Genomic DNA, 14,595 nt, shown 5'->3' on the forward strand with positions numbered 1-14,595 from the left:
ATAATCTTGTGACTGAGACTTTTGCAATCTTACACACATGCCTGCCATCCTTCAATGTATACAGCAATGCCTGATTTTCTTTCCTGTGCTGGACATGTTCAATTCCTCTATGCCAAATCTTTATTAGCATTTTTTCATCGGGTCAAATATCTGATTTGATGGGTGTTTCTTTGCAGACACAGCACTGCTAAGGAGACCACAGCCCTGTGCAGATTCCGTCTCCACGCTGTATAGCTCACTACTTGTCTGAAAGCTCACTGCCAGGGAAGAAGAGAAGGGCGGAAATGAACTCCATGGCTATCCCCATCCAGACGGAGATGGTAGAGCTGGTGCCGAATGGGAAACACTCGTCTTTAAATGCCTCCTCCATCCCCTCCGTGGGGAATGACAGGTGAGCCATAGCAACCTTGGTCTATTAGACTTGAGAGTGAGATTGCTGGGCTGAAGATAATAAAATCTTCCTCAATACAAGTCCACTCTCCTTCCCATGAAATTAGAGCTCTTTCAGTGAGTACAAAGCACTGCCAATGACTCCTGGCCACCATTCAGTAATCAGTCTAGAGTAGAGTAGACAATAATCTGGAGTGCAGGTGAGTGGGTGATGATAGTGTCGCAAGTGTCTCATGAAGGACAGTGATTTTGGACCCTGGTACAGCTGAGCCTTTGGGCCTTCCCACAGATCAGTTTATAAATTCATACTTTTTTCTTGCATTTTCTTATGTTTTCTTACGTTGTTCTGTGCTTACTTCAAGGCTACAACTGGATGTGAAATTGTCAAGACAGCTCCGGTTATTTGTTAAGAGTTTCTGCTGAACTGTTAGCAGTCCAGATCTAGACAAATTTTTAAAAGGAGGGGTAGGGTAGGGAAGAGAAACTTTGCAGCACATAATTCTTCACTAGAGTTTTATTTATCCAATCACATTTGCAGCTGTTTTCGCAGTGTAGATGGGATATTGCAGTACAGCCAATTGGAGAGGGACAAGGGGGCTTAGGACCCTATCGCTCCTGCTTGCTCTCTTGGTGGCTTCTGTGTCACCTCTGTGAGCTGATGGTGCTGTTTTACAGCAGATCCACACTTTCTCATAGAGTTGGTATCAAGGAGTAGCATTGAGTAATTGTGTCTTGCCACCCTGGTGGTTGGAATGTAGGATGCTGCTACTTTCTCTCCAGTGCTATTCAACATACACGCTGGCCCTGCTTTCCAAACACTCACTAGGTGAAAAATCACTTATCCAAACACAAGGAATTAGTACCCAAACCTTGCTATGCACACTGTGGATTCAGATATCTGAAGAGCCAGAGTTTTCCTATGTCCTTACTTGGTAGGCTGCAGTCATTTTAGGAAGAAACCATAGAGGGAAGGGGAGAGACACTGGACAAATCGTGGATTAGAAATGTTCCCATAGGAAGTAATGGAAATCATCAGCTCGTTGTGCGAAGGCTCACCTAACGAATGATTTCCTGGGAACACATTGTGTTGGGTAAGCAGGACCTGCATGTATAAGGAGATTTGGGGCACAGTGTGATCAGTATGCTGGTGATGCCTGTTAGGTTTCTGTTATGCCACTGTGCAGTGCTTGGAGTCACAAGACTCTGTTTACATTCCAGACTGTTGGAAGTCTTACAGGAGATGGGAAACGGATGTTGATGTTGCTAGTTTCCTGTTTCTTTGTTCCAGTTGGTTCACTGACTCTCACAGAGAGCAGATATATATTCTTTTCTGTCCTGCGTAGTTAGAAATAAATGTAGCGATGTAGCTCATATTTCCATCTCCTTCTGCTGTTTGGATACTCTGCATAATGAGGGAACATGCCTGAAACCTCATTAAAGGCTTAGGTCGTTAATCACCATCAGAGGAGATTCCGAAGACTCGACCAGAGGAGTAGCTCGGTCAAACGGAGTTCTAACAATGCCTAGCTCTTTTTCTTCGTAACGTATGAATCGGCAGAGGCTATACATTGACCAACTGCAAGGGAAGACTCTTGAAGATTCTAATATCTGCCCAGTTTGGCTAAGCAAGCAGACAATGGGTATATAAGAGGATACTCTGCAGACCACCATCCCATGTGCCCAAGCTCTTAGTAGGGAAACTTTCAAGAGGAGGGTAATCACTTTAACAAGCATTGTCCTTTCCCACCATCCAGATTTGATGACAACCAGCCAGAGATGGAGGAGTTCCTTCCACACGGTGCTGAAAAGAAACAGACTCATTTCACTGATGTAAGTACAGTACAGTTTCACAATACAGAGGCTCAGGTCTCTTAAATTCGTTTGGTTGGGAGCTAAGGTGTCAAAGCAGTGGGGCATGTGAGGCCGGTATTATTCTGCAAATGGGTTAGATAGCAGCCATGCAACTCCATTCCAGAAAGCCATCCACCATCAATTGCTACCTACCAATATAGGGATTACCAGCCTTTGGGCTAAATCCAACCTCGTCAGAGAGCCATATGGCTCCGTAGTCTTCATCATTTAGTTTGGGGGGGGGTAGAATGGAAGGCAAGAGAACTTGCCTGTAGGAAAGATGGAGAGGAAAGCTAGTTGCAGACATGAATTCTGGGAACTGCACTAAGACATCATTCTAGGGGGAGCAGGATTCCATAGCACCCTTCTCAACATTTCCCCTCCCAAACTTAATGTAAGGAACATATGGGGAGGAATAGGCCAAAGAGGGCTGGGGAAGAGGAGAGAAGACAGCAGCTCCAACTCCTTACCAGCAGACTCTCTTTCTGACTTTCTCTCTGCCTATTTTACTTTCCCTACAGTTTGAAGGAAAGACCTCTTTCGGGATGTCCGTCTTCAACCTCAGCAATGCCATTATGGGCAGCGGGATCCTCGGTCTGGCATATGCCATGGCCAACACTGGTATCCTCCTATTTCTGTAAGTGCCATTTCCAGAAGAGCTATGAATATATGCATACCATCCCCTTATATCTCACTAGTAGCTTGGGCAGTCTGATCTTATCCTGCTCTAAATGCTGTCCTTTTGGATCATTTTGGATTTAGCATTTAAATTGCTTCATCAAACTGGTATTAGTTTTACTGCTGTGATATCCCTTCAGTGCTAGGAAGGCCTCCTTTAGATTAAGATTTTGCCAGCCATCCCTTTCCTGTCCTTTTGCCTCCTCTTCTCCATTCTTCTGCTTGAGCTGGCTCTGCACATGTGGTGGCAGCAGGGAGTCTTTCCTTGCCATAGCTTTGTATGCTTTACCCACCATGTCTCAGGGGATGGTCCAAAAGCACATGAGGCTACCACCTTTCTGAAGCTAAGCAGTTTTGGGTCTGGTCAGTGCCTGGATGAGAGACCTCCAGGGAAACCTGTGTACACCACTTTGGGATCCATGATGGAAGAAAAGGCAAGATATAAATGTAATAAAATAAATGTGGAGAAGCACTACATATGGATTGCTTCAAGCAGCATTCACATGTCACTCATTAATACTCTGCTTAGCCCTTTCTGCTCCATTTTTGAGACTAAAATTCTATCACATAAACATGACTTAAAAAAAAAGATATATCACATAGCTTTCTTTCTAAATTGATATTTCGGGGATTTGCATAGTACAAAAGTGTGAAAATCTTGATATTTTGGGAACTGCAAAAAAGAAAAGAAGACATGCCCAGTGTTTCTAGTGCAGCTTAATGGCTTTGCTATAGTTAAACTGGAGAACATTGATTTACATTTTCCTGGAAATGCGGTAGCAAGAGGTAGCATGCTTCCCAGCATGATTAGAAACCGCTGTGCTGAGGACTGGGGTGCAGTTGGATGTTTCCCCTCATTGAGGTGGTGCGGGGACAGTCTGGACTTATATCCTCTGAATAGAAAAGTTGAGTGTTCCTCCTCTGTTTGGAGCTAAGGTCATTGGCAAGAGTGGTTCCTGAATCAGAAAACAGCTGGGCTTGGGACGGAAGAGACAAAGGAGGCTTGTTAGGCTTATACTGTGTGGGTAGTGGCAGGTGGGTTGGGGCAGGTTGGGGCCTCCTGCCTAGGGGCAAACATGACTATAGCCTATTGATGATTTGAGAAGTGCTGAGGCAGTTGAGTTCCACAACGTGGGCTACTGAAATGGTTCCCATGCCCCTTCCTTCCTCCTTCCTCTGGCTTTTAGAACCAGGAGGGGCAAAGGCCTGGGGAACTACCCAGAATGCACCTCTTCAGAATGGAGAGCCAAGCGAAGAAGTCCAGTCGGGGCAGGAGGAAGGAATATAAGCAAAGTGAGACTCCACTGGTACTGGGAACAGTGGGCTTTTCTCTTTTGCACATCACCTAGAAAGCTGTTGGTGTGAAACAAAGATTTTGTTGGCCGCAGTCATTTTAGGCACATTAACATGCCCTCCAACGGGAGAAAGGAAGTGCCTGTGAAGTGGAAGGAACAGCAGGCAGAAATACATAAAAGGCCCTTGTAGGTGGCTCACTCAGCCCTCTGTGGCACTGGGTAGCCCTTCTTGTCAGGGTCCCTAGAGAAAAGGGAAGGCCCTTCTCCTGCCAGAAGGCGGCACATGACAGCACAGCCTAGCTGAGCACTTTTCCTCTGGCGCTCACTTGAAGTTGGTACACGCAGTGTTGCTATCTTGGGCTTGAAAATATAATGTTCCAACTCCTGACCACCCATGGGGCCTCTTGCTAGGTCAACTAAACATTTGAGGGCACTGCAGGTGTTGACTTTCCCCTCATTTGTTACCAATTTCCCTTTGTCCCTTTCTCTGTCTCCCCCTTTCTGGGATATGACCACCACTCACAACTATGCAAACAAAGCAGCAGGCAGAGGCAGCTACCTTCAGCAGGGGCTGAGAGGAAACTCACTGTCAGTTTGGCTTATAGGCCTTAAGCTGTATCTGGGGCAGGGTGAGGAGGAAGAACCATTCATAGTCAGTAGGAATAGAGAGTGATCAATCTCAATATGCCAATTATCCGGGCATCACCACCCTTGGCAGTCAGCAGGCACAAGCGAGTCATATCTTTGGCCCTGGCACTCAATAATAGAATCCTGGAATCCAAGGAAACGGAGGTGATTTTCTCACAGTATTTATTCATTCATTCATTCATTCATTCATTCATTCATTCATCCCTTTTGAAAGTTTGTATACATCCCTTTGACAATAGACCACAGTGCAGTTTACAACATAGAATATAATAAACAATATACATATATTAATACATAATATGCATTCAATACAAAAAATTAAAAGAGTTACACAGTAACAAATAATACACAATTGTAAATCATGAATGCATACTAAGCAGGAATGCCAAATTATACACAATAACATCTCACAATAAATTCCACAACTCCTATAAAATACAGTCTGTTATCTAACGACAGCCTCCTGAAAAATAAGGGAGAGGTAAATCATCAGCAAGATATTGAAAGTGGGGTAACTGTACAAATGCATATACCATATTTTTCCATGTATAAGATGCCCCATGTATAAGACAACCCCTATTTTTTTTAACCTGAAATTAATAAATCAGTATTTCTTGAGTTGTTTAGCTTTTTGGGAGAAGGTTGCTGCCACTATCGCTCGCCCGCCCGACCCCCTCTGCATTCACTATCCGTGTATAAGATGACCCCCAAATTTTTGCCTAGTTTTTTTTAGCACAAAACTTTAGTCCTATACAGTAATTTTGTCTGTACACAACTAGCTCTTAATTTCCACTCCACAGGAAACGCACATCCTCCTAGCTCTCACCTAGGAGGTTTTCTTTCCCACTCTCCTACCCTGGGAGATCTACATTTCCCTGCCTCTCACTCAGAGTCCTTCTGCCACAGTCTTTGTCCCCTCATGGCACCTCAGAAGGAGAGACACCAAAGGGTAATTCTCTTGTGTCTTATCATTGATGTGACCGCCCCCCCCCCAGTGTCAGCCCATCCCTGAGCAGTCCACTGACAGCAGCATGCCTGCCTTCTCAGCAGCAGCTCAGCAGCCCTGTCCTGTGTACCAAATTGCCTGCCAATTAGTGCCAAAAGTTGAAGGGTCTTGGAGAGCTGCCTCAGCTATAAAGCGCAAGGAGTGAGATGTCTGAAGCTGACTCCACTTTTCTTTCCTTGATAACCCAGCTGCTGGCACCTCTGTCGCTGCTGCCAATATCTTTCCTTGTCGCTGCCCGCGGTGTGCCTGGCTTTATCTCTCCCTGTCCAGAAACACACCCTTGGGATGGGTGAGGCCCAGATGGCCAGACGCTGCACAGCGGCAACTAATTAATAACACAGATTGTTTCAGTTTGATTCTTTCCTGTGCTGCCAGGTAATAGCAACCGTGGTGGTACTGCTATGCCCAAATTGTGGTGGTGGTATTATGCCCAAGTTTAGTCTTGCCACACCTTTCCTCACCTTCATCCATCCAGAATGTGTTCTACCTGCACTGCCCATGGACACACACACACACCCTGTCAAACATGGTATCTAATGGAGCTTCCCTGTCTAGAAAAAGTATACTTCTGAGTAACAGCTGCTGGGAACAAGCAACATGGCTTGATCCCTTCTTCTCAGATTCCCAGAGGCATTTGCATGATGGGCAATATGGAGACAGGTGAAGTGCCCAAGACCACAAAGCAAAAGTGAAGTCTGAGCTCCAAACATAGTATCACAACTCAAAACCCTTCCCACAAAAGTTACAGCCAGGTTGACTCAGCATCATGCTCTTCCAGATTCAGAAAGCCTCATAATAATGCTGCAAACATTGCATCTCCACACAGTGCAATTTTATATATCAGTGCTCCAAGGTTTGGTGGTGGCCACTAACTTGCATATCTTTAAAGATGTATTTAAAAAGAATTACAGAAACTTGTGGGGGATACATTCTATCGACAGCTCTTAGCCATGTAGCTTCCTGGCTATATGAACCTCCATGTTCAGTGGAAGTATACATCTGATTGCCAGGTGCTGGGGACAATAAACAAGGAAAGGCTTCTGCTTTCATGCCCTGCTTCCACAGACATTGGCTGGTTAATCTTAGAAACAGGGAGCTAAATGGGATGAACTCTTCCTCTGATTCAGAAGGGCTCTTATTTATGTCCTTAGCTAACCCAGTTACCACTATTCTGCGCAACGCATCATTTTTTAATTTTAATTTTTGCTTCACAACTTCATTTCCTTCCCAAGTCTCCATCCACCTACCCCGAATAATTTCCCCTTTAGTATATACATTTTAGCCCACGTTGTAATATTTGGTTTCTATTTAAAACAAACAAACAAATAAAAATCTTTTTTTCCCTTAAAAAGAAAACAAAGTGGCTTAACCTCAAGCAGCCAGGTCAAGCAGGAAGGCTATAAAACTCTCACAAAAGATGCTCAGACTTGGAATGAGACTTGGTGACTCTCCAGGAGAGAAGAGTTCCACAACAGTGGAACATTCACAGAAAAAAAATGTCTCCCTACATGCCCTTCTGATCTTAACATTATGGACATTATGAACATGTTTTCCCTGTCATTGCAAAGACCTTCTTATGTCTGCCAGTTTCATTTAATGGCAGTGTTGGCTGGTGCCCATTGGGACTGGTAGGGTGGAAGGCAGGGAGGCCAACAGCAGGGGGAGCCAAGTAATTCTGGTGTTGTCCCCATCCTCCCTGCTGAATTCTACAAAAGCAACTCTGAGACTAAGGAGGAGGAAGCAGAGAGCCAGGACCACCCCTTGTACTGGTTCTAAGTATAAGGAGGCAGGGTGGTGTCTGGCTGAGGGCAGACTAAGGTGGGTGCTCCATTTACCATAATGAACCTGCGTCCCTTCTTGGTGGCTACAGGAAAGGTCTTATTCATGTTAATTCCCAGCCGTGTCAGTATATGCATCCACATTTTGGCCACAGCCTCCCTCCCCACCCCACCCCACGTTCCGATCTAAACCATCAGTCTGTTCCTAGGTAGATTACTTCAAGGAATGTGCTGAAACAAGGGCTTTCCAGCAAGTTTAAGGAACCAATATACCAATATTAAGAACAATGCCTCAGGTAGGGAGAATATGAATGTGGCTATTATCCACAGGAGGCCTCAGAAACAGTGCCATCTTCATTTTTGTCTGGAAGGAGACATCCTGTGCCCTGGCTAAAGAAACTGTGGCTTGACAGGCTGAGGAGAGGCAGACTGGATGCCTCAGCACTGTCCCTGGCTGAACCCTGCCGTACGTAGTCAGGCAACGAAACAGAAACTCTCCACAGGGTAGCTGAGCTCCCCAGGCCTTGGGAAGGCTGCGCAAGCCCAGGCTTTGCCCTTACGGCCAAACAGCTCATACAGGATAGGGAGCTCAGTCTGCCAGCCCTAGGCAGCTTCACAAGGCAGATCACTTCAGCGAAAGTACTCCCTCTAAATGGCACCACGTACAATTTGGTCCTGCCCTTGTAAATACTACACAAATCAGACTGAGGAGCTTAAAAAAAACTTAGTAGAGGGTGGAATGGAAGATCAGCACAGTGCAAAACCTAGTAGCCTGGTGTTGAATGGAGCAGGAGATGCGGAATCCCATGAATCTCAAGTTTCATATATAACAAAAAAGGAAAGCTGTCTAACCCACATTGCACTGCTCCTGTACAAATGGAAGGAAGGTTTGTGGAGCCAGTCTTTGGTGCTTTCTAGTTTTTTGTTCTTCGTAGATGTGGAGATGCTGGCACATCTACCACAGAACCTTGAACCACAATAGATCCCATATATAAATCTACCCACCTACTCCCTGTGCTCTTAAGATCACCTTAGAGAGCTCTATTCTCACTTTCTCAGGTGAGAGAGGTGGCTTCAAGACAAAGCGTCTTCTTGGTGTTTTATTGTAGAATTCACTTGCTGAGGAAGTGCCAAAGTGTCGTCACTGCTGAGTTTTTGGAAGCTGGTTAGGACCCAGTTTTATAAACTGCTTAGTTCTTGCTGCTTAGTTCTGTTTATAAGAATGCTATGGACTGGTTTTGCTGGGCTGTGGCCTATTCCCGGGTTTTATTCCATTTGTTGCAGTTTGTACTGTCTCATTTTATTCGTTAGCCAACTTTTGGGTAGCAAGGCAGGATTTGAAATGAAATGATTTTGTTTGCTTCTGCTTTAGGTGGGGAAAAGTTATCTCTAGGGACACGATGCATTCTCCCCCCCCCCCATTTTGGTCACGCCGGTGTTCCAGTGTGAACACCTGCCCTGCCAGAAAACCGGGAAGCCCAGCATAGCCAAGAAATGGAAGCTGGGACGCATGATAAGTCAGCCTGGATAGCTCGGTTGGTTAGAGTGTGGTGCTGATAATACCAAGGTTGCAGGTTCACAAACGTACACGGGCAGCAAGTGCAAGTAGCATTATGGAAGAACTGGGAGCCTAACGTTCTTAAAGCATATCCAACCATTAATGCTTAAGGTGAGGAAGGAAAGAATCAAAGATATAGGACTCTAAGAAGCTACTGCTATGGGATAACACCACCTAGCAATATTTTTGCACCCAGGAGCCTCTCTAACCTTGGAGATAGATATAGAGAGAGACTGTAGACTGAAACCATGATGGATATATATGCAGAAAGTACAGTGGGCAGAGAGAAAAACACGCAGCTAACCAAAATAAAACAGGCAGCTATTCAGTGTGGCTGTGATTCAGACTATGAACTTGGAAACCTTGAAAGGGCAAAAACACACAGCCAACCACAGGCATCACTGCAGATTTTCATCAAGAAGAGCTACTTCAACAGAGAGGGAAATTGTCAGGCATGAGCCCAATCTATTATTACAATTAGTGCTGTTGTTGTTGTTGCTGCTGCTGCTCTTGCTGCTGTTACCTGCCCTTCTCTGTAAAATCCCAGGACGGGTTACCTAAAAAAAAAGTATTATAGTACAATAAACTAACCCCACCCCAAAATACTACAAAGAGATCACAAGAACTGAAGTGACAATGCCTCCTGCCTCTTTCTGAATTTGAATAAAAAAGGTTGTTGCTTCAGATGAGGAAATGCTGGCTTTGGGGCTATATATATTGACATTGGCATCATTTTCTTCTCTGTCGCTCTTTTCAGGGAATGGGTGCAATTCAGTGTAGAGCTAAGTGGGGAGAACAAGGTCTGCTCATGGAATGGGACCTTCCCATCTGTCCCCACCCCACTCTCTGTGTATGCCCTAATCTTGTTCTGGGGGTTCCCTTGGTCTTCCAGAGCAGATTTATGGAGCACAGGAAACTCCTGTTGCATAAGCACACCTTGTTCCATTCATGCCACAGTTTAGCTGAATCCCACCCATTCCTTCTCTGCCCCATCACCTCTATGTGTTGTGAGACACATAGTGGGGTGTGTGTCTAACAACAACAACAACAACAGTTTTATTCTTTGTACCCCACCCATCTACCTGGGTTGCTCCAGCCAATCTAGGCATCTATATAATCTGAGAAGCAGGATGCTGAAAATTTTAAACACTGAAAAATTAATGTCTATATTACTGGGGATGGCAGAGATTGTTTAACTTGCTCTCATCTGTGCCGTAAACAAAAGTTCCTGGATGTAATTATTGATTGATTTTGTCAGTCTCATGACCCACCCTTTCTCCAAGGAGCTAAAAGTCCTACACGGCTTGGGACCCAAATGCCCGAAGGAGCCCCTCTTCCTTTAGCATCCTATCCATGCCTTAAGATTTGCTCTTAAGTACCTTTGACAAGAAAGAATTTGATGTTTTTGATGTTCCATGGCAGGGTTAGGCTCCTGTTCTGAGCCTCAAGATCTGCCACTTCCTAAATGAATAATAATAATAATTTTATTATTTATACCCCGCCCATCTGGCTGAGTTTCCCAGCATGATCCTGCTGTTCCTTTGTGTGTGTGTGTGTACGTGCCCATGTGTGCATACATGCAACAGCTCTTGCTCTGAATTCTCCTGGCATCCTGCCCAGTACTTGATCCCCTGGACAGGATTGCTCACCTTTTACAAATGAATCGTTACGTAACGGAATGGCATTACAGCCGCAGCTGCTGATTGACAAGAGCCTCTGTGCATCTTCAGGGGAGCCAATGGAGGATAGTTGCCAGCAGGTTAATGCTCTTATGGAGCTGCGCCTTCAGTCTGTTGCCTCTCTCCACCCCCCACTCTGTGAGCTTAGCATCCGCTAAGGGAGGAAGCAACACAAACTGGATGGCAACCTGTTGTGGGGCTTTTCTATGGGATATTTTTGTGAAACCAATGCGTATTTCTTTCTTACTTTGTTGTATTCAGCCTAGGCTATGCTTCTGTTGCAGAGATAGGGCACTTTCCAGGCACTGAAAAAAAGAGATGTTTTGTTCCTATGGAAAATACGATTCATTGCAGCTGCAGTTGATATTTTGGACTGTGATGGCACGAGTGTCATGGACACCCACAGCATATTGCTTGGGATGAGATTAACAGCAAATGGCACAAGTCCCCTGTCCTTAGGACTATTGTCTGTTGATATACTGCTTTCCAGCCCAAAGGCCCCCAAAGCAGCGTGCGGCATGTTAATATAAGAAAAGAAACAATAAAAGGGCAAGATGCAGTAAATCATCACAACAACAATATGCTGGCACTGTGTTGCGAATCTCTCTCTCTCTCTCTTTCTCTCTCTATATATAAACATCTCACATAAATTTGTAAAAGTTTCAGATGTTACAGGGTCCCTTTATATTTGGAGAGGTGGTCGTTCTTCTTCTACCCCATCTCGCCATTTCAAGACAAAGCAAAACAAAACATGGCAACATGGATATCCCCTTTCACGAAGCTGTCTTTCCCCTGCCCACTCCCAAACACACAGGTACCCTCTAATCCATGTGGACGGGATATAGTGCTTTTGGAATTATGGGCCTATTACTAAAACGTTGTTGGGATGTGCTTCAGTTATTCCTGCAGAAAGCCCTCAGAAGATAAATCCTCAGGTGCTTCTGGAGCTGTCTAGCATGCGGCAATAGAAGGATTTGAAGTTCCCACTCCAGTCTGCCTTTCTGGATGGACATGCAATTTAGGTGTCACTGCTTTCCTCTTTTTCTTCTAGATTCCTTTTGACTGCTGTAGCTCTGCTGTCCAGCTACTCTATCCACTTGCTGCTCAAATCCTCAGGGATTGTCGGTAAGTACTACAAACCTTCTGTAAAGCCCACAAAGTGGGCTTAAGTTAAGCCCTGTCTCACGCTTGTTACCTTTTCCTTTGTGCTGTGAACCATTCCATCTCTGGCCTTCAGTGAATTTCCAGGGTTTGTGAGCGGAAGAGAGATCCCTGCCTGGAACCCTGGAGAACCACTGCCAGCCAGTGTGGGCCATGCTGGGCTCGATGAACCAGTGTCCTGATTCAGTGCAAGGCAGCTTCCTGTGTTTCTGTCCAAAGCGAATGTATTGAGCTGCCAAAGAGTGCTCTCCATAAATGCCTTCACTGCCTCTCTGCTCAAGCGATGCCTGAATTCAGAGGGAAGGTTGTCAGCGCCAGAAACCTTCACTGGAATGAAAATCTCTCAAGGCAGAAGGATGATGCAAGCAGAGACGTGGACTTTTCAGACTTCTGCCTGTGCTTTTTAAGATACGTAATTTGCATTTGTTTGATTTGTATGTAAAAATAGAGAAGTTTTCACTCCAGTGCTTTCGTTATGGATGGGCAGGGTTGGGGAGGAGGAAAGTATTAGGGTTTATCGAGCTTTAAAGGACACCAAGCAAACAGGGAAGCAAAATGTTATGAAAAGCATACAGGTTGATCGTATATAGGTTGTAGAGGAACAGCTTAAATGCTCTGATGGTCAGCCATCCCTCTGCTCCCACATCAGATCTCTAGGGAGGCAGTCAGCACCCTCAATTCCTTACACAGCTCTCATTATGTCTCCTAGTCTTTGTCTTTTCTTGGACAGACACTTTTCCATCTACCTGGCTGGGTAGGGAATTCAGATAAATCATCAACTCTGACCATCATTTGGGCTTCTTGGGCTATCTTAGGTCCCAAACAGACATCATCACTCAAAGGTCTCTGGTTAGCAGTACTGTATTGTCAAACCTAGGTACTGTCTTGGGGCAGCCTTCACTGATAGTCACGGAAGTCTTATAGGAAATGCAAATAATTTCCATGGCCCCTTTATGCACTATATTATTCAGCAATAGGAATGCTGTAGTGATTCCACACCTTCTTGGGGCTAATAAGAAGAAGAAGAAGAAGAAGTTCATGCAGACAGTTTGAGTACTTGAATTTTAAAAATGACTCTTAGGTGATCAGTGTAATCCCTGTTACATTGGCCTGAAGTCTCAATTTGTCCAACAGTTGTGTGTCTTGTGCAGATGTGAGTCATTTTGTCTCTCTCTTTCTCTCTTGTCTATTAATTTTTGGTGTTGTCTAGGAATCCGAGCCTACGAACAGCTGGGCTACAGGGCTTTTGGAACACCAGGGAAATTGGCAGCTGCCGTTGCCATCACACTTCAGAATATTGGAGGTAAGGAAGCCATGGAAAGGAAGCAGCTATGGAGATGGCACAGAGGCACACACCAGTTCCCATCCCAGGAAGGCTTTCTGACAGCAAAGTGGGCCACAGCAGTGTTCCCAAGCATCTTTACTCCACTTCATCTGAATGGGACTCTTTTGCACCCTGTTAACTTCTGTCTCCTTCCCTAGCCATGTCCAGCTACCTGTACATTGTGAAGTCTGAAGTGCCTCTCGTCATCCAGACCTTCCTCAACCTGGAGGAGAAAACAACGTAAGTGTCCTCCTCCCTTTGGCTCCTGCCTTTATCACTCCTACTTACCTACCCAGACAATTTCTGCAACCACCATGGGCCATAGCATCACATGGCTGTGCTCAGCAGAAGATGAACAGTTATGGGGTGTCAGTGTTGCTCTGTCTGCCTTCTTCACTCTCTGCCCTTCTTCCCAATGTCCAATGAAAGAGCCTGATTGATGCAGACTGTCAGTGGAGAACAACTGGCAAACCCTGTCCCCCATTTTTACCAAACCCTGATCCAGGTGGCTGCTCTGCTCCTGGATCTTCTGTGGGCTTCCCCTATGGCCCTTGCTGGTTCACATGACATGCGGTAGCAAACACTCACATTTCCACCACATCTGTATGTGGCAAGGAGCCGAGTAGCCAAATCCAGTTCTGTGGCGCATATACTGCTATCAGCCTTGCTGCAGGAGAAGGGCTATAACTCACAGGGAAGGGCACATTCATTGCATGCCAAAGGTCCCAGGACCAGTCCATGGCATCTCCAGGTAAGGCTAGGACTATCCCTTGCCTGAAGCCCTGAAAAGCCACTGCCAGTCTGTGTAGACAGCACTGAGCTAGGTGCCCTCATCGTTTGACTTGGTATAACGGGTCAAGTATACCCAGCACCTAACAGTTTAGAATTGGCTTTCTGTAACTTGGGTTTCCAGCTGTTTTGGGGCTACAACTCCCATCATCCCTAGTTAGCAGGACCAGCGGTCAGGGATGATGGGAGATATAGTCCAAAAACAGCTGGAAACCCAAGTTTGGGAAACTGTGGATTGGACTATAGCCATGAGATTGTGCAGAGGGCGGGAGCCAGGCAGTGGCAGTGCGGAGGCTGCTGAGGAATGAGGCTGCGGTGGCTGCTCAACAGACCTGCCTTGGGCTTTGCTGTGTGGCAAGTTGGTTTGGAGACACATTGTGGTTGTGGCCACAGACAGGCCTGCTGGAGAGGCTGGCCAAGAGGCAAACCTGCGAGGCA

General features: G+C 45.6%; 1 protein-coding gene across 4 annotated transcripts in view; it reads left to right on the forward strand.

Annotated features, from left to right (window-relative positions):
• The window catches only part of SLC38A3 (solute carrier family 38 member 3), a 164,600-nt gene that overhangs the window by 129,854 nt on the left and 20,151 nt on the right, over positions 1-14,595 (forward strand). For all 4 annotated transcript variants that reach the window (XM_083603439.1, XM_083603437.1, XM_083603438.1 and 1 more), the window contains 6 exons: positions 177-391; positions 2,145-2,220; positions 2,763-2,878; positions 11,935-12,008; positions 13,255-13,347; positions 13,527-13,608. In XM_083603439.1, coding sequence (XP_083459565.1) covers positions 285-391; positions 2,145-2,220; positions 2,763-2,878; positions 11,935-12,008; positions 13,255-13,347; positions 13,527-13,608 — 548 coding nt within the window. In that variant the 5' untranslated portion in view covers positions 177-284. The remainder of the gene's footprint in view (positions 1-176; positions 392-2,144; positions 2,221-2,762; positions 2,879-11,934; positions 12,009-13,254; positions 13,348-13,526; positions 13,609-14,595) is intronic.

The sequence above is a fragment of the Podarcis filfolensis genome, assembly GCF_964270895.1.
Source record: "Podarcis filfolensis genome assembly, chromosome: 2".
Taxonomy (NCBI): Eukaryota; Metazoa; Chordata; class Lepidosauria; order Squamata; family Lacertidae; genus Podarcis; species Podarcis filfolensis.